The 21,334-nt window shown below is 31.9% G+C and overlaps 1 protein-coding gene across 12 annotated transcripts in view; it reads left to right on the forward strand.

The window, feature by feature from the left end:
- The window catches only part of LOC148627127 (neuroglian-like), a 101,467-nt gene that overhangs the window by 71,694 nt on the left and 8,439 nt on the right, over positions 1-21,334 (forward strand). For all 12 annotated transcript variants that reach the window (XM_088567976.1, XM_088567969.1, XM_088567959.1 and 9 more), the window contains 3 exons: positions 12,629-12,919; positions 15,470-15,846; positions 18,797-19,028. In XM_088567976.1, coding sequence (XP_088424102.1) covers positions 12,629-12,919; positions 15,470-15,846; positions 18,797-19,028 — 900 coding nt within the window. The remainder of the gene's footprint in view (positions 1-12,628; positions 12,920-15,469; positions 15,847-18,796; positions 19,029-21,334) is intronic.

Raw genomic sequence — 21,334 nt, forward strand, 5'->3', positions numbered from 1 at the left:
AATAAGGCCATACATCTTATTGCTTCTAATGACTTTAAAATAGTATTTAAGGTTCAGTTTAGCTCAGTTTGGGATATATAATGAAGGTGCATGTGTTTTATAAGTTATTAGTTTAATTTTTGAAGTAAAATTTTGCTTGCTTCTTTGGTAGATCATATTTTGTTGTTTTACTAGATTTACACAAGATAGATGCATATTAAATATGTTATCTTTTTGTCAAGTTTTCTTTTGTTTGATGGGTGTATCAATCTGGTCTCTATCGTATCATAATCAACTCTCAGATAAACAGAATTATTGTTCTTGATGTAACTCAATTTCTTGTAATGTCTCCATGCAGTCTGAATACAAATTGAAAATACAGTGTTTTACGGTAAATTACTGAAACTGACCAAGTTTGCAATAGAAATTCTAACTCCATGGGGTATCTATAGAAAGATAATAAAAAATTATAAGTCAAGAGAAATACATCATTGTCAAATCTAAATGACACTCAAGTCTAGTGTTTCATTTATGACAAAGAAATAATTAATATCTAGGGAGTTTATGAAAATAGTTTTGAATTGATTGGGTCATTACTTGTTTGTACTTGGTGAGGAGTTTATGTTGTATTTAGATATGACATAATTCAACAAGAAAATTGCTAATGCTGTAGCTGAACAATATGACAGCAGAAAGTCATAGATAATACAATCTCAATGTCTCCTTAAGTTTCCAGCATCTTAAGGCATAAAAAGTTGTCACAAAATCTCCAATTGTGCAGTGTTGACCTTCTTTACAATAAATGTCAACCGTTCCAAAGATTTCCTATGATTTCAATGAACCGTTATTTTCGTGTCACATGCTCAAAACTTTCACAGAAACTCAGATTAAATAATCATTGGCTTAGGAAGATCATCATGAAACTGTATAATTCGCCTTTCTATGTTTATATGTCTTTTTCCAACTATTCTGATTAAACATGTTTGTTTTGTCTGATATTGCTGATTTAGATAGTAGTCTAGATCATCTGAGTGTTTATTAACTAAGACGTTTTGACAGCCATGTCAAAGATTTGTGTGTATCAAGTCAATACAATATGTCTAATAAGTTGCCATTCTATCAGTATTAATGTTGGGAGCCGTGTACATGATCCTTTCCGACAGATTTATCAATTTCTTATTTAATAGCAGAAAAATAGACATCATATAGAAAATATTGATGTTTTCTGATTAAGGGGAGATAACAAATATCATGATACAATGATAGTGTAGGATTGGAACATCATATATTGTATTATATAGTATTACTTTTATTGATGATATAGACAGTATTGTACCAATCAAGGAAGTTAAGGTTATCATAACTAAGGTGTAAAACAAGTACAAAGAAAGGTTATTATCTATTATTTCTTGAAAAATTATTTTCTCAATAGTTACAACAATGCATTCTTCTTTATGGAAAAAAACATTGAACAAATATCTATAGTAAGTTCATCTGAACCGAGCTCGTGTTTCTGTAATGTCAAGTTCTATTACAAGGTAACTTAAAAGCACTGTAACATTTTCTGAGCTAGCTTACAAAATTGTATGAGAATATAACAAAGATCTAGAGATAATTTTCTCTTTTCCCATGATTGCTCCTTGTTGTCTGACGCCATAATTGTATGTTTACTTGTAGTACAATCCTATTCTAGTTTTACTAAACCTAACTTGACTTTGTTGGCACTTTATATACATTGTCAATAATAATTGTCTGTTGCACTGTAACCAAGTTTAATATCGGTTGTTATTAAATATGATGTGGTGATCTTGGCTTTTTTGTACCTTACACATGCTACAGTTGAACGAAGTGCAAAGGTATTCTAATAACTCATCCAAACATTTTATGTTTATTTGGAAGTAAAATTTCCTATTATATTCTGTAATTGAAATTAGACATCAGTATCAGATCAATTATGATTAAGTAAATCGTGAAATTATAGCATGTTTAATCACCATTAACATTTTTATGATGTCCTAATCAATAGTTGAAAGGCTTTGAAGTTGCGGAATTTAGCCTTTCATATCTGTATTTAGATTTCATTGTTTTTTTCTCTCATTTCCTTCATAAAGATATTTACTTTTAAATTTTAACTTGCTATCAGTAATGGTAATTTGCACACCATCTCAAGATTTTATCTCTTCAAGTGTAAAGGAGGAGGGATGATAAAGTTCTTATTTAGCCAGAAGATTCCAGTCATTTTGCTTTATCAGATTTTTCTATTGAAAATATATGATCTTCCAGAATTACTAGAAAACATTTTGTTCAAAGCTGACATAATGGAGTTGTTATATCACCCATAAAAACTTTCTGTCTCCTAAATGTTTTCAGTGTAAAACTATACATAACAAATCTATGATTGTTCAGTATTTTACTCCCCATTTTCTTGAAAGCATCTCTTATCATAACTAGTGTTTCCCTTCCTCTTTGACAAAGAGTTTAACTGACAAAAATTTTAAGTAAAGATTCTTGAAGCCCAGGAAGACTTGCCAATTACAGCAACAAATTATCAGAGAATGATTATCATAGTCTTAAAATATATTCCTTTTCTATCATTCTTTCCTGGAGATCACTTTCTATGGTGAGTGGGGGATGTTAAGGTATAAATGCTTTCATAGTTGTTTTATAATGTAAATTGTTCAAAGCTATGCAGGATGATCATTTTTTCAATGGCTAATTGGAAACCTTTTAGAGCAGTGTTGCTTATTTCCTGTTCTGAATTAGTAAGATAGGTGAAAAAAGTAAATTATGGGATAATTTTGTATCAAAGCATCACCAAAGGTGTCAAACCTTAATTTTCTCTAATTTTATCAAAGTAATTTCTTCCCTTTATCAAACTTTCACCAAAGATTGTTATTTAAGATAATGTTAATGGAGAAGATCGTCATTAAGCAGGAATAGATATGGATCCTGTTATATCATATGTAGTGTCTGTTTCCTTGGTACGTCTTGTAAATTTGAAGCTTTTTATTTCATGACATTTATTTTAAGTATTTGTGTAAGATAATGTCAGTGTTATTGTCAATTGAAAGAGTTATAAAAAACTATGTTGATCACCTTTAGAATAAAGTCTTTGTATTGAAGTTCTTCCTTGACGATATACACCTGAATCCCTTCTGATGATGTAGTTCAAGGTAATTGTTCAGAAACAACAATCAATGAAACCTTGAATTACAGTGTTTTCAGGAATCCAAAGAAAAAGGAAGCTCCTGTAGATATTTACATTGAAAACCATATAAAGTTTCAATTAAACTCATGCTTGCAGCATTCAATTACCGGCAAATGTTACCCGAACCAATCCTGATGTTTCATATGACATGTTACTAGAGGGATGTTACTCTTGCCTATCTTAATGTTGTTTTTTACCATGATTTAAATTATTTAGCCTATGAGAGACACTAATTACTATCAATAATTAAGTATTCTTCCATCAGTGGAAGTACCAAACTATAATTGCATTGTCTGAGTTCAAATAAAATTGATAAATAAGACATTTATTTATTCCTGTGTTCCATTTCAGCCTTAAGGCAGTCATCCACAGCAGAATTAAATGTTCTATGTTCATGTGAAAGATTTCGTAATCCGGCTCAAATTAACAAAAAATATAGAGTAGTGGAAGTATGTAGTCGTAATGTGGACTATTAAATTGGAATTGTGTTTTAACTAAATTCAATTTAAAATGAATGATGTTCCAATAACTTCAGGATATGTTTTGTGCAAATGTCAATCAGGATGATATAATACAGAACTGTCGACTCAGCAAAATAAATGTACTCATTGTAGCAGTTTTATTTTTCAATAATATCAGCAGAATCTGAATAAAAAAGGTGTACAATGAGAATTTACTTAAGTATACAAAATTAAACAGATATTTAAGAAGTATCTTTCAAGACATTTTTCTACCAATTGAAATCCAAATAAATTTACATTCAAATTAGGAAAGGATTAAGACTTCTGGGGAGTCAAAGAAACATAGACAGAATCAATTAATATGTTGCATTGAATATATGCACAATAAACAAAATAAACAAGTAAACCAGATTCCTATTACTATGGAAAATACCTTCTTTCTATTTATACATGTATTACTGAAAATGATAATAAATAACATGGTCATTGGTATTTAACACACTTCCTCTACTTAGTTCTCCACAATGGTGAGGTTAATGACATTATAAACTGAGAGGAAAATCACCATTTATAAAGAAGCAATCAGATTTGCCTTGTTTTAAAATATCCTTTTTAATCTTGTTCACAACAGCTTGTAAGCTCAAGACAATTGCTAACTGCCATAGATAGAACATTTAGATTCTGATGATAAAAATTGTGTTTCAGCCTGAAAAAAGGGTTTAATTTTACTTGCTCATCAGTTTGCAGTTTTATAGGGTTTTATTGCTGATAAATATCAATTTAACTGTCTATGGAAATGTTGATGTATGTTTTGGAGCCACAATGAAGCAAATGTCTACAGTGAAGCATGATCAACTGTAATTGTTCTTCCTTTGGTACTAATCTTCAGGGAGTCTTCTCAACAGAACTCATTTTCTTTGTAGTAATGAGATATGCATATCTCTACCATTAATCTGTGAGTATTCCAATAGGTGTCTGGTAATGACTCCCAACATGGAAACTGACCCGCAAACCTACCAATTAACCCATAATAGGTTTGAATAGGACTGACCCTCATGGGTGCTGACCAATTCATGAGTAAGAATCAGCAAGTTAGATTTACTCTCCTCTGTAATCCATTAATTGGTCATACATCTGTATAATCTGATTTCATCTGATAATTAGCATTGATGGCTCATTGTAAGGTTCCTCTACCCATATTTATAAGTTTGATAATCAGAATGGACACACCTTCCCTGGATTAAATTGGAATGTTCTTAATCCTGGATAAAAGTGGGTGTTCTGGTGCCATAGGACATCTTGGCCCTGCGTTGGATATGTTCCGTTACCATGGGACATCTCAGCCCTGAATAGAGGATGTGAAGTTGCTATGGGATATTTCAATTTTTGATTACCATATGTACAAATGTTTTGCATTTTATATCTATGTACAAAATATCATTTGGACATCACCATCCATGATTATAATGGGACATCACAATCCAAAGTAAAACTTGGATATCACAATCCACAGTAAAACTTGGACATCACTATCCAGGATAATACTGGGACATCACTATCCAGGATAATACTGGGACATCACTATCCTGGGTAATACTGGGACATCACAATACAGGGTAATACTGGTACATCACAATACAAGGTATTACTGGAACATCTCAATCCTGTGTAATACTGGAACATCATAATCCTGGGTAATACTAGGACATCACAACCCTGGGTAGTACTGGGACATCACAATCCTGGGTAATACTTGAACATCACAATCCAGGGTAATACTGGGACATTGCATTATTAGGTAATACTAAGACATTACATTCCATGGTAATACTGGGACATCACAATCCTGAGTAATACTGGGACATCACAATCCAGGGTAATACTGGGACTTCACAATCTAGGGTAATACTGGGACATTACATTCCTGGGTAATACTGGGACATCACATTCCAGGGTAATACTGGGACAATACAATCCTGAGTATTACTGGAACATCACAATCCTGGGTAATACTGGGACATCACAATTCTGGGTAATACTGGGACATCACACTCCAGGGTTATACTGGAACATCACAATCCTGGGTATTACTGGGACATCACAATCCTGGGTAATACTTGGGCATCATAATCCAGGATAATCCTGGGACATCACAATCCTGGGTAATACTAAGACATCACAATCCAGGGTAATGCTGGAACATCACAATCGTGGGTAATACTGGGACATCACACTCCAGGGTAATACCGGGACATCACAATCCTGGGTAATACTGGGACATCACAATTCTGGGTAATACTGGGACATCACAATCCTGGGTAATACTTGGACATTACAATCCTAGGTAATACTGAGACATCATAATTTAGAGTAATACTGGGACATCACAATCCTAGTTAATACTGGGACATCACACTCCAGGGTAATACCGGGACATCACAATCCTGGGTAATACTGGGACATCACAATTTAGGGTAATACTGGGACATCACAATCCTGGGTAATACTTGGACATTACAATCCTAGGTAATACTGAGACATCATAATTCAGGGTAATACTGGGACATCACAATCCTAGTTAATACTGGGACATCACAATCCTAGTTAATACTGGGACATCACAATCCTAGGTAATACTGAGACATCATAATTCAGGGTAATACTGGGACATCACAATTCTGGGTAATACTGGGACATCACAATCCTGGGTAATACTTGGACATTACAATCCTAGGTAATACTGAGACATCATAATTCAGGGTAATACTGGGACATCACAATTCTGGGTAATACTGGGACATCACAATCCTGGGTAATACTTGGACATCACAATCCTAGTTAATACCGGGACATCACAATCCTAGTTAATACCGGGACATCACAATACTAGGTAATACTGAGACATCACAATCCAGGGTAATACTTGGCCTTACTGTAGAAGTGTCAAGAAAATGTAGAAGAGTTTTACCTAAATTTCTGACATTGATATAAGCAATGCAAAGAGCAAGAATCATTTCCCCAATTACTTTGAAAGATGAAATGTAATTTTTTCTTAGTGGATATTTAAGATTGAGAATGATTGTGTATAGGAATGAGTAAGAATACAAGTCACAATATACTTTTTATATAATGCAGATTGATAACAAAGCAGTGTACTTATATTGTTGGAGAATTAAAAGTTATTACAAAAAAAGGACTTGGGATAGTCCCTGGAATGCTGATTGAAGTTTTGAGTCATTGGGATAGTCCCTGGAGTGCTGATTGAAGCTTTGAGTCATTGGGATAGTCCCTTGAGTGCTGATTGAAGTTTTGAGTCATTTGGATAGTCCCTGGAGTGCTGATTGAAATTTTGAGTCATTTTGCAGTATTGAAATAACTTAATGTACTATAATATTTGTACTTTCTGGTTATGTTTATGCTTGTCCGTCATATTTTATTCAATATTAAAAATTGTTTTACCTCTTAGTTCTAGTTCCAGTGCATTATGGGTACTCATGTTCATGTATTCTTAAATCTTGAAAATTTTCTCATCTTGAAACTGGAAATATCATTAATGATTTCTAAGAGATGTTTTTAATGCTTTTAGTGTAAAGGTTTTAGAATGAAAGTTAATTTGGCTTTTAATTAAGTATTTGTCTTTGCACCAGTGCACTAATGTCTATGAAATCATTGTGTGTATTCATCTGCAGAGCTTTATGTTGAAAACAATTTAGTTGAATTTCATTAAAGTTTGGAAACCATTCAGTGGAGAAGAGTAATTATACTTGCTTAATGGTTTAATAGCTACGATTTTGGTGTCTACAAAACAGGTACTAGTCCTTAATCCATAAATGTTGGCTTGACAAATGGAATTGGTATAATCCATCAAAAAACAATAGTCGTCCACCATTATAGGTCAATTAGTGAAATTACATGTAAATTATTTAGTCTGTAATTGCACTAAATTTCCCTGTTATCTGTTTTATTTTTTATCAAGTTTTATGTCATCCATACTCCCATCTTGTTTTATGTTCCTTGCTTTAGGCTGTGTGTCTTGGCGCTATATCAGCTTATTAGATATTGTCTAGTGAGGCGGAGGTTTGTCAACCATAAATATGCTTCTTTTAACATAAGGACCAATAAAAAATTGGCTTTAGTACAGGAAAATAACAACATATAAATTTCGTAGTTGAAAGACCAGTCCATGAAACATATGAAAAACTGTTGTTTAAAGCAGCTCTATTTGCCTCTGCTCTGTGACAATGAATCTTAGATAGAAACAACAGAATGAAAACTCACGAAAAAAAAAATCATTTGAAGACTAAACACAACACAAAAAAAGGTAACCTCTTTTGTAGTGCTTACAATGATGATGTTCAGGGGATAGAATGGAATGTGAAAGTTATTAAAACAAAACTAGGTAAAAACTGAAGTTAAATGAAATTGTTGTTTGGGTTGTTGTTTCACCACATCTCAATGAAATCTTAAGGCACTTGTTTCTATTCTTATAAAATTGATGAGAAAAACTTTTTAAATTATTTGATATGTTAGTGATGGGTAAAAGTTACAATGATCTTTAATAGTTGTTGTTATTAGAATATTTTTGGCCAGTCCAAACTTCTTTGTCTGTAATTTTCACAGATACTAGTCCCATACTCTGTATGAAGGTTTATATTCAGCAGAACTTACTTTTTAAGTTAATTTTCTCACATGTAATGAAGGCAACATGTTTTATGTCTATAAAAATATCAGTTTGTACAGAAAGTTTACTTGGTTAGACTAACATTTAATTTTGAAGACCATTATTTTAGCTCCACTTGAAAGCAGTCTTTTTTCATCTCTATGGAACCATTACTTCAAAACTCATTACAAAATTATATGGTAACATACCATGGTCTGGAACCATTTACAGAAAGTTCTACCTTTGGGAAACCCTGCAAAGAAACATTAATTGACTGAAATAAAATTTATGTGTAAATATTCTGCCATAAATACTGGGTTGGAGAATAGGCAAGCATACTGATATTGATTGAATTAATTTAAAATATGTACTTATATAATTTTAAATTCTTATCTGATGGCCTTAGGGACTACAGTGTGTAATTTAGTTCTGAATATTCTATTTAGATTCTTGCGTATCTGTAAATAGATGTCAAACCTGTATTGTTAGAATTGTCATGCTTTCCAATATTTTCATGAAACTTTTAGATGAAAAATATTTAAAAAAAAATGTAACTATGTAATAATTGATAAATGACTGTCTATGACTTTTTAGTGGTAATTATTTTTCACAGATATTCATTAGTTTAACACGCATACTTTTTTCTTCCGTCATTACAAATTTAGATATTTCTTGTGAAGTCTGACATAACTGTCATGAATTGAAAACATGAAAATTGAAGTTTAATTGTTACATGTATAATGATCTCTTTCTCTGTGTTCAACCTTCTGTACCTTAAAAGAATTTTTTCCTCTATCTCCACCAAAATAGTTTAGTAGTAATCAAGGGAACCAAAGTTATACCGGTAATCAAAAGAATGTAATCCAGGGACAAAGACCAGACATACACAACAAAGAACATAGAGTAACTAAAATCATACATACAAAGTGAAATTAATTTTGACTAATATATCTACATGCTTCATTGTTGTTGGTCATTCTGAGTTTTCTTAAAGCTTTTTCCTTAGTTATTACCAGTACTTATGCTTCATATGATCTGGTTGATTGCAATGACATGTTACAGATAATAACATTGACTTTGGATCCAATTTTTAAAGGTAAAATCATGGAACAACTCAGCAGGTTTCCTTCTTTGGGTGACTGATTCTGCAGTAGTCATGTTATTGAAGGCTTCTTGTTAGTATAGAAATTCCATCATAGCAACCCATTCAGCATCATTGATATATGGAATATACAATTCCATCAATTGATTAAAATGCTGTTGACAAGATTTTCTTTTGTATAAGAATTTTATACATGATGTAGCTTTGATAATATAGATTCTGTGTCAATTAAGTACAGGTAAATTAACACAGTTTTGGGGGGATGCTTGATACTTTTGTATGGGGGGATGTCATCACTGACTCTGTTTTGTAGAAGTTGGCTCAGTGATATATAACATACAAATATGGTGAATCAGTTTTTCTCTATTTTTCATATGTAAAATCAGTTCATTCTGCCATTAAATATGGTCAAGATATATTTTGATTGGTACCTCTTGATAAATAAAGAATATTCAAGAGACAATCAACGGTGGTCATTTGCATAATATGGTATTCTTTCAACCAGAGTATTTATTAATACAAATGAATTCAATCAAGTGACATTTTGATGAGTTATTGGGAATGGACAAAAATTGTGTTTCCTATCAACAACAGCAACTTATTATGGAAACCAAGTAAATGCCTAATTTCTTGATGAAAGTCTTGATGGACATGTTATTGGCATTTGTCGTTTGGCCTTTTGTTAAACTGGCATGGAGACCATGTTATTTTAAGGTCATAATATGAGGATTCCAATTTCACGCATGCTTATGGCTGGTTACCAGTTCAAGTACATGCCACTTATATGAATTCCAATTTTGTCTCCTTCACACAGGAGAGTCAACAGCTCTAATCACTCAATCCAATTAGTATCTTAATGAAATGTGAGATCATGATTTGGACAGTTGTAAGATTTTAGATTGTGCAGGAAGATTTGAGAATCCTTGTAAACTTCATGAAATATTATCAGGAAAGCTTATTTAGTAATCTGTTTAAAATGAAAATTTGATCAAGCGAAATTAGGAAAAATGTTTCAACACCGTTATTGCATTTTCTGCCTCATGAATCTGTGAAGGCAGATCTCTGCAAGTGTTATTTTTATAAATGCGTATTCATTGCTTGGTTGTTACAAATTATATTATAGTTAAAAGGAAATTTGTTTCAGTTCTGCAGTTCTATATTGCTGGTTATTTAAATTAAATAGGGAATGAAAATGAAGTAAAATCAGCTTTTTTTATTTGAGAATTTTCTGTCAAACAAGAGCCAGTGACTCAGAAAATATAACTTTTGTCTTAAATTTGTTAATTTGGTTAGAGGTTGAACACGATTATTTGGCCAGTAACACAATTTACAGCATTGTATTCAACAACCATCTGTTGGATTGTATTTGTCATTCTCGGTTCCAAAGAAGTAAAAATAAAACAAATTGACATTGCTTTTATGAATAATAGTGAAGAACATGATTTTATGGAAATTTCGATGAGCTTGATACATCTTGAGTGACAAAAGGTTGATTCATTCCATATTCTTCCCAGAAAATATTATGATATATTGCCTTATATTACTGTGTTGATGAGACTTTTATGCATAGAAGAGTTTTTAGTTCTCATTTATATTTAAATTCTGCTCATATTCATTGCATTCTAAGTGAGTTTTATGATGTAAGACAACTGACAGGTAGTATAAAGATTAAAGCTCAGAAAAGTATGCTGCTTCAGTGAGTTACTGAAAGTGCTGGTATGAGTCAGCAAAAATTCCAATGCTTCCAGGATCAGCAGAATGTTTGGGTTTTATGTTGTCCAATTTTTTTCATTTGTCTGTGATTACATTCCCAGTTGATTATAATTGCTTTAATTGGACACTAACCTTTTTCTTTGCCAGAAGAAAAATTAAAAAATAATTTGCACATCCAGATTTTGCCAACATTTTTACAGAAAATGCCCTTAAATAAGAATCATCACTTGAATTGACTTTCATAATTTATAAAAATTATCTTTTTTTAAATTATTATCTTGAAGAACAACCTGCCATTTTTCATGCCATAGCTAGGCAAGTAATTATCCTCCGGCTTCTGCTCTTAAGACTTTATTGTTACATAATTTTTTTTATTGAGAGACAGATATGATAAGAAGAATGTGATCTATCCCCTGCATTACTGGATCATTGATTTTAAAATGCCTGATTTTCCAGATTTTTATGTAGGAAAACAGGAAAAAGCTGTCTTAAAAACTTGAATTTAATTTTATTGAGTCGGAAGTCATTTCCCAAAGACTTTTTGTTTATTTCCTATCTTAAATACAAAAAAAGAATTTTCTTAATCTCTCAAACAAAAACGACGGAAAATTGGAAACCATTTTTTTTTCTTATGGATTTTTTATAATACAATCTGTTACACATAAAGCCATATCAATCATCTCTGAATGTAACATTCTCTTCATAAATCCTCTGATTTAGAACTTATTTTTCTTCAATTATTTCTGTACATCTAATATCTGGGATGACTTCGGAGGAAATTAATACAAAACGTCAAGTATGTTATGAAACAAAATTGAAATGAACAAACATGATGTAAAAATGCCCAAATTTGTTGGTTGAATATGATCCAGTCCTTGTGTCTGTTCATGTTATGACATATGCATGGATGTACAATTATGATATTCGTGGTATGCAAAAGTGGTGGTTATATTGTTTGAAAACTTGTCTTTCATTATTTTTAATAAGACGTTTTTCTCAGATTCAACTGTTTATTTAGGTCATGGTACAATGCAGTTACTTTAAAAGTGAAATGTATTGAAATTTTTCATAAATGGACAGTTTATTGAGTACAGAAACAATACATTTGTAAATCTTTTCCCAATAATTGTGATACATGTACATGTATCTTTTCTGATGACCTATAACTAGCTGCATGTATTAAAAATTGAATTTGGATTTGTTTGAAATAATTTACCGAATAGTCCATTATTTTCTCATACAGGCCAAGCTATTCTATTGTTAGGACCTTCTTGGAAGTGGTTTGAGATTTTGAATTTAAATCTAGATTGAAGTTAGCTCAAAATGAGTTAGTATCCATGGTTCTTTTTTGGTTTGATCAAACATGATTTTATGAAGAATGGTCCTTGTTACAGTGAGCTTGCCATGATTAAAACATTTTACTTTACAGTAATCTGAAAATTGGTGTGTCCCAAGAATCTATGTATCTATGAAACAGTATGGTTTAAATTTTAAATATTTTTCAGGTGATTTGAGAATCAGTGTGTCTTTAATGAATCAGGAGGCCAGACAAGGAGAGAGGGTAAAGTTTTCATGTCAAGTTGTTACACAGGACCATAGTGATAGAGACATAGTTCATATTAGATGGAAATTTAAAGATTCTTCATTAAAAGCTCCGTCCTCCAGATTTACCATATTAGACAAAGGACGGACTTTATTGATCACTGATGTACAGAAGAATGATGCTGGAGATTATACATGTATAGGCTCATTACGAGGCAAGAAATATAAGTCAACTGCAAATCTTAAAGTTATAAGTAAGTATGAAACTCATTTCAAATGCAAGAATTTGAATAAAATTGCCATATTTTTTAATGATAAATATTGATAGTAGTTTGTGAATATAAATTGTCATCATATTAAACTACTCTGAAACAAGATGAAGTGATGTTGCTGTTGGTTGATTTTAGATTTACACTTTTATTGTTTTATATAACATTTATAGGATTTGATAATCCTATTTATTCTTACAAAATCAGCCTGTCCCTTAAATGTTTTTTTGTACAGTTTGCCATTCCTAAATGTTATATGGACCTCAATAGCTTGACTTTGGTCCAAACAACTTTTAGAAGGCAACAAACAGGTCCATATACAGTCATATCACCCTTGATTCTGTGAACAGTGAAATTTTTGTTACAGTTTAGTTATCATTATTTCAGTGGATATACCTGTAACAAGAAAATTAAGCAGTCCTGAATATTTTTTAACAATTTTAGGAACATCATGAAAAAAGGAGATAGATCACAGAATTGGCAAAATAAAGAAGGCATGCTAATTTCTCTGTGTTGGGTCTCAAGAAATATTTGTTCAAATATAGTTTACTTTTGTTGACAATGAACACAGCACTCAATCTGTACCATCTCACTCCAAAGATTTCTAATGGCTCAAACAGGGGAGAAATAATTCTGTCTTTTAAAGCATTACAATTGAATCTTGAATTCTTGTTCATACTATGCAGAAATAATCCTTTGAAATAATATTTACTTTTAAATAAGAATGTTGAAGGGTTTGTGGGTAGTCGCATGTTAGTATTACCAGTCAGTAATGTTTTACAGACTGTGAAGTTTCATGCTACGAGGTAAAAACCACAAATTTCCTCTATTTATATGAAAGTCAATGGGAAGACTTACATTGAAAGTTCATTGTGCAGGGCAAATCATTTTCATAAAAGATAAAAAAATACATTGCATCTGGCAATAAAGTTTTTGACAGAAACTATTATTTTTACAAAAATAGACCAATGAATGGTCATATCTTGCTTTTAAGCAGTAAATAAACTGTCCTTGTGTTTACTGCTTTCTCTTAATGGAAACAACTCAGTACTATAGACCATCAAAATTTATTGCTTGGCTTTAAAAGGCCTTTCTAAAATAGTTTGGCCTTTTTTAATGGTGTAATGATTCTTTTATGTGTCTGAGCAATATTTAACTTGTTTATTTTCTGAACTGGGCAATTCACAAGATTGATCTTGTTTAAAAGGTTCAGCACAGAGGAAACAATGGACTTACTGATTTTTTGTTAATATTTTATGAACATTATAATGTTTGCCACTTATGTTAAGGCAGGGTTGGGAGATATATTGTTTAGAGATATTACATTAGAAACAACCTCCTACTTATAGAATGTATTCAATAGTTTAATTAGTGTAAGCAAACAGAATGTTACCACCTCAGAGTGTTTGACAGCAGGGCTTCTATCTCAATGTACATTTCTATAACTTCTGGATTATATCTTATTCTAAGTTTCTATAGATTTCTACTATAATTGCTAATTCAAAATTGAATCCTTTATAATTTAAAAGAAATAAAATCTATTTTAGATTCATACCGAAGTTGTCATTTATTTTGCATATTTCTTAAAAAGCTTTCATTCTTTTCCAATTAATTCATACAAATGTCAAATTGGGAAGATGCAAAACAGTTTCAGAATCTTCTAATTTCAATTTCATTGAGTCTAATTTAAATTTTGTTGCTTAAAAGCAACAGAAAATTATCTAATTTTCAGGGCTACTACTTGATTCATTGTGAGCTAGGCATGAGTCACCAAGAACAATTTCCTAAATTATAGAAATGCCCAACCAGGACATTAAACGTATTATAGTTCACTGCTTCCTTGACATAGCAAGTTTTATGCCATGTAATTATAGCAGAGTTAATTCACTGGTGTTCCTGACATTCCCATACAAATGATCTTTGTCCTACTGATCAATGCTTTTTTTTATACTTTTTAATTTATTTTTCTAATGACACAACTAGTTAGGCACCATTGAATGTTTTGTCTCAGTACTGTTTTATTTTGGTTGTTGTCTGTCATTACATAACCATCACTGTCAACCAGAGCTAGCTCAGGGACATCATTTTATCATTTAATTCCATTCCAAGTGAAAGAATAGCTACAAGATCTGTCATGTCTGTTTCTCATCTGTTACCCATGTGGTTAGAAATTCCAACACTATCTTCATATTTTCTCTTGTTACAGTTACAAATTAAGATAGGCATCAGAATATTGTTAATAAAGACTGAACGGAAAGTTCTTATTCTCCATGTTAGTGGGGTGCCTTTCTTTTTTAAATATTTTAGCCTATTTGAATCAAATACTATGCAAAAATTTGATTCTCATTTTTCACCATGTAAGGTGAGGATTGCCAGGTCACTATAGGTCACTATTATATGTACCATAATCACTAAAAGTTTATACTCTCATTTTGTGGGCAACCAAAATGATAAAAAATTGTATTGGCCTGGAAAAATAATGCAGTTATGGAAAAAATAATGACTTGTCAATGAAATACATGTTGTATATTTCAGCTGTGCCATCTCCACCATACAATGTGGAATTAGTGACATGTATGGGACATAAGGCTGACTTAGATTGGCGGGATGGTAGTGATGGTGGGGATCCAATCAAAGGATATTTAGTGCAATATAACACTTCAGATAACCCAAATTATTGGAACAGTAACTATGAGGAAATTCCCATATCAACACCGGTGCCACGAACAATAGATTTATCACCATGGGGGACTTATTCTTTCCGTGTGTTAGCTCGAAACTCTATAGGATATAGTGAGCCTAGTTTACCTACAAAAGAACCTTGCCCTGTGCCGCCTGGTCATCCAGATAGAAACCCAGACAAAGTTGGAACTAAGACAGACAGAAAGTATAAACTAGTTATCACATGGGAGGTAGGTGTTGCAGATTCAGTAACAACCAAACTGGTTATCACATGGGAGGTAGGTGTTGCAGATTCAGTTACAACCAAACTAGTTATCACATGGGAGATAGGTATTACAGATTGAGTAACAATCAAACTGGTTATCACATGGGAGGTAGGTATTACAGATTGAGTTACAACCAAACTGGTTATCACATGGGAGGTAGGTATTACAGATTCAGTTACAACCAAACTGGTTATCACATGGGAGGTAGGTGTTGCAGATTGAGTTACAACCAAACTGGTTATCACATGGGAGGTAGGTGCTGCAGATTGAGTTACAACCAAACTGGTTATCACATGGGAGGTAGGTATTACAGATTGAGTTACAACCAAATTGGTTATCACATGGGAGGTAGGTGTTGCAGATTGAGTTACAACCAAACTGGTTATCACGTGGGAGGTAGGTGCTGCAGATTCAGTTACAACCAAAATGGTTATCACATGGGAGGTAGGTATTACAGATTGAGTTACAACCAAACTGGTTATCACATGGGAGGTAGGTGTTGCAGATTCAGTTACAATCAAACTGGACCCCGCTTCCATTTGGACTGAGCCATTCATCCTATTTTGAAATGTGTAGTTTAACGAAATTAATTTATATCTTATTTCTAGGTTATGGATTAATTTGCATATCCACCCCATATTGAATATTTTCAATTAATGTATGCAACCAAAATTGAAAGGATTCATTAACAAAATAATTTCTATATTTACATATTCCCCATTATTCTGTATCTCCTTGAATCTCTACATTTACCAGCAGATAAGAGAAGTTAAACCTCACTTGTCTTATTAACATCAGCTTTTATTCTATTTATTTCTAAGTGAGCATGAGGTAGAGACTTGTATATAATCATTGACATTCAAGGTTTATCTTTCAGAAAAAAGTGAAATATGTGCTAAGAAATTAATTCATCCATAAGCATTAAACAAGCTGTGGCTGAAGTTACTGACAGGCTATTACTTATAATGGCAGGAAATAAGAAAAGGGCTGTAATTTCCTGTCAGACGGGAACAATCACTTGTGAACCGATTGCAATCAAATTGATTTTTATGGAGTCTGGGATAACATCTCGATACTAACCTGTTCTCATCCCACTGCTCAATGAGAACAAGAATATTGAATTAGCTTTCAATGTTTGTCCTATTTGTTATAGGCAATATCTGGTTTTCATTTGTTTTGATAAATTATATTTCGTGTCATCTTGTATTTAAATTCTACGTTTTTGTCTCTGCTCTGACATTATACCAAAGCTTTTTAGGCTTGTAAATTGTTGCTTGAGTTTGTACCTTGTAATTGATGAAAATGATTGACAATTATGTTTCATGCCATATGAATCAATTTTCACTGTCAGAAATTATCATTTTTTGCATAAAAAGTTAAGAAAAAAATTGAAAAATTACAGGAAGATGAGAATAATGACTGCTGGAAATCCTTAATACAAATAACTACCATAAAACTAGAATGTTCTGAAGTAATTGCAGACCTAATTCCTTTTAACCATAGAATACAACTGAATAGAATGACTGAATTTGATTGTGTGGTATGTCCTGTTGTGAGAATTGTAAGGCTGAAAAAAGAAGCTTAGAAAGATAATAGAACATTGTACTTGTTGACTGCTGTGAGAGGAGATCACTTTTAAAGACATTTTTTTTTTAAATTTATCATCTTTTAAGTGTTGACTCATTCAGCTTGGTGACAGGTTCCTGTATTGATTGGAAAGTGTGAAAATGTTTTACTGGTTGAAAATAGAAAACTGTTTCTAAATGGAGTATAAGACACATAACCAATAAATGAACATGTTTTGATATTTAATTAGAACTTAAATCAACATGCCATGGTCTATCTATGACTTGATGGTACAGACATTTGTATAGTGTTAATTAAAAATCTCATTGCATGCTTTAATTATGGAGAGTTTGTAATTTAATTTTTTGCACGATATCTGAATTCATAGTACATGTATATGCCATATACTTGTATATATTTTTCCAAAATGGTCATTGTAGTTACTAAATAACTTTTTTAAGTTTACAGAGTGAGTCCAGTGGTTCTCATACAATTTTTTTATGTTTTTTTTTAAGTTATGATGCAATCACAAAATGGAATGGAAGCACAATACATTCAAATCTAGTCATGTTGGATGCAAACTAACTGATCAATAAAGTCCTTTTACTCTTGGGTATCAATTTTGATGAAAGGTAAAAACAATTTGAGGATTAAAATAGCCAATTTTATTTTTGTAATTAGTGTTCAGAGAAAATAAGAGTGGAATAAAGTTTAACAGACTTTTCACCAAGCTGAATGGCATAGAAGACTTGTACATTTTTGACCAAGTTGCACTCATGCAAATGGGCTCATAGAATGGTGATTTTAGGTTGGCCATTGGCAGGTGGGCAGGGAAAATACTTTCACATTTTTTTCAGCCACTGGATATTTGATACACAACTTCAGCATCAGGTCCTATGTCGTGTGATGCAATTTCAAGTCTCTCACACTTCTAAGTCCTGTTTATGGCAAACTGGCAATTTCTGTCTTAGACCCATTTTCTTCATGTCAAATTATAATTATGTGTTGATATGCATAAAAGATACAGTTCCTACAGTGAGTCATATGGCTAACTTCAAGGAATAGGATTTAAATGACCTTCACCTGATGAACTTCCTTACCTGGACAAAGTCAAAATGTTAATACTTTCTATCAAACTTATTTTGAGGTATATATACATGAAATGATAGAAAGTTTAAATCTCCTTCTAAATTGTCCAGTTAACTACCTAAGACACATCATTCAATCAGGGGAAGACCAACCCTATTTCCAGCAGTAAACTATTTTATTCGCTGTAAAACAAATCAGCATGCTGAAACCATGCACTGATGTTTTCTTCTTAAAAAAAGACAAAATTTCTTTATTACAGCCAATGCCAAGGTTAGAACATAATGGACCAGGGTTTGGTTATAAGGTGTTTTATAGACCAAAAGGAAGTACTTATTGGAACCGTACCTCTGTTTTCAATGAGAAAGCCAGCGAACTAGAAATTGATGTCAGTGATGTATATGGATTGTATGAAATTAAAGTGGAGGCCTACAATGATATTGGAGATTCATACCAGCCACCTTTCATCATACTTGGACATTCAGGGGAGGCTGGTAGGTACAAAACTAAACAAATAATTTGTCTTTAAGTCTTTTATTGTTTACATGTGATAGAAATATCAAATAATTTCAGGATGCAGGAATTTCCTAATTCAAGAATATTTTTTTAAAAAATGACCAAAAAAATTCCTATAATTGTAAAACTAAATAAGTGAATGAAATAAATAACATGAATAAAAAGAAATACAGATAGTTTTAATTTATATACATTTTATACCACCATAGAGTATTATGATGTTGTTGCCATCAATGGCTTAAATAAATGCCTGTGGGTCTTTGAAATTGTTCCACAATGAAAAATACCACAAAAAGGAGCTTGGGATTGGTTTTGTGAATTATGAACCTAGTAGTTAGTTTAGGAATATAGGTCAAAAATCAAACATTTTCTTTTCAGTACAATAACTGGAGTATATGGATTTTTATAAAATTGTGCTACAAGTTTTCATACTATTAAAACAAAGTTTTTGATCGCCAGAATTTTTTGGGCAAAATACTAGCATTTTCTTAAACTTTTGTTGCTTATCCTTGGGCCAGTTTCTTTTGAATTCTTGAATTACTGTGAATTCGTGGATACCAATTTTCATGGATTTAGGAAGTAACACAAGTTCGTGGATTCTTAAATTCATGGTTTTGAGGTTTTCAATATACACATCAAAGGAAATCTCCTTTTCATTGGGAACCTAATTTCTTGGTTTGGCCTCCCATGAAAACCACGAAAATTGGTACCCCATGAACAATAGTACTTTCACAGTATTAAGGTTTTATATTTGCTGAATCTAATCCTTTACATTTATCAAGATTTTGGATTTATAGCCCTGTTTTCAAATTAGTCCACAAGAAGGTACAAATGATCTAGAATTACAGTGAGTGATCTTTTAGGCTTCTTTGACATTGTGAATCTTACAGTGTATTGAGATGTTGGATGTTATGTTCAATCTTTTAGACCACCTTCATTGTGAGCCACAAATCATTTATTTTGTCAAAAATGTGTGTATTTACTTGCTTTAACTGTTCAGGGTTTGTCCTCTGCAGTCATATCAAGCTGATTTCCTAGTGTATTATATTAAGATATAAAAAAAAAGTAATCTTACAAGCATACTCACACACAACATATCTGTGGCAAAAGAAAAATATGCAGGATATTTTGCTTCCAACTCTTAATGTAATATTGCTTGGCAGGATATTGCAACAATGATTTGAACAGTCATTCAGTCATTTTGTTTAAGGTTTCTGAAAACTAGGTGAAAGATGAGTAATACTTTCACTTAAAAGGTTTTTTTATGAAATAATTAAAAAGTAAATTGGTAAAAATGAATTTTAATTCTGAGAAAATCACAAATCTAATAGATTCTATTGATGACTCATTTTTAAGTGCACTGATGGATTTCTATTCAATTGAATAAGTATATTAATCTATAAACAAGTCAGTAAAACTCAGATATCACCAACAAATTGTCATTGTTTATAACCCTCTGTTGATCAGCCTTCTGTGAACTAGATTTCAAAGTCACTTGAATTGTATTGATAAATAAGGAATAATTTGTCAAAAATGTAGTGTAAAACCAGCAGAATTTTGATTCCTTACATTAAATATGCTGCCATGTTCTATAATTGAATTTGACTGCACTAAATGTACCTCACTTAACTAAAAACAGTAGGATGTAAAAATAATTATAGTAGTAATACAATATCAGTAATTGAGTCACTTACTTTCCAAAACTTGATTTTCACATCTCGGAAAGTAAAATATTGGCCTTTTTGGTGTAAACCGATTTTAAATATCATCATTTTGTAATGAGTAATAAGTGCTGAGACTGCTTTGTTTAGAGATCAAATACCAAGCATGCTAACAAACAGACAAATAATTACACTTAATTTCATAATTAATAATGCAATTATTTTATCTTTAAATAGGTTATCCAAATTTTACTTTTAACTTCCTCTTTACAAAATTGATCCAGCCATGGCTCTTAACAAATATGTGACAAAAGACAAATTTGCAGTGACTTGAATAATTTATTGGTGTTTTTATAGAAATCAACAACCGACATTTATCATGTCCCCAATATACAAAGGATATTAATATTGATTCATATGACAAAAAAACTGAAGTTTTAGTTTTGTAGGATAAAGTTGGATTCTTTTTTTTAAATCAATGAATGTTAAGCTGCTTTGTGTTATGAAATTATGAACCAAGAAACAAAAAGAATATTTTAAGATAAGAATATTCCTTGTGGAGTGAAAGCAAAGAGATATTAGATTGAAAGCAGACAAGCCAGTAGTGTTATATAACAAAGCAT

This window comes from Perna viridis, chromosome 1 (assembly GCF_037379345.1).
Source record: "Perna viridis isolate PV_CMFRI_1.1 ecotype Kerala chromosome 1, ASM3737934v1, whole genome shotgun sequence".
Taxonomy (NCBI): domain Eukaryota; kingdom Metazoa; phylum Mollusca; class Bivalvia; order Mytilida; family Mytilidae; genus Perna; species Perna viridis.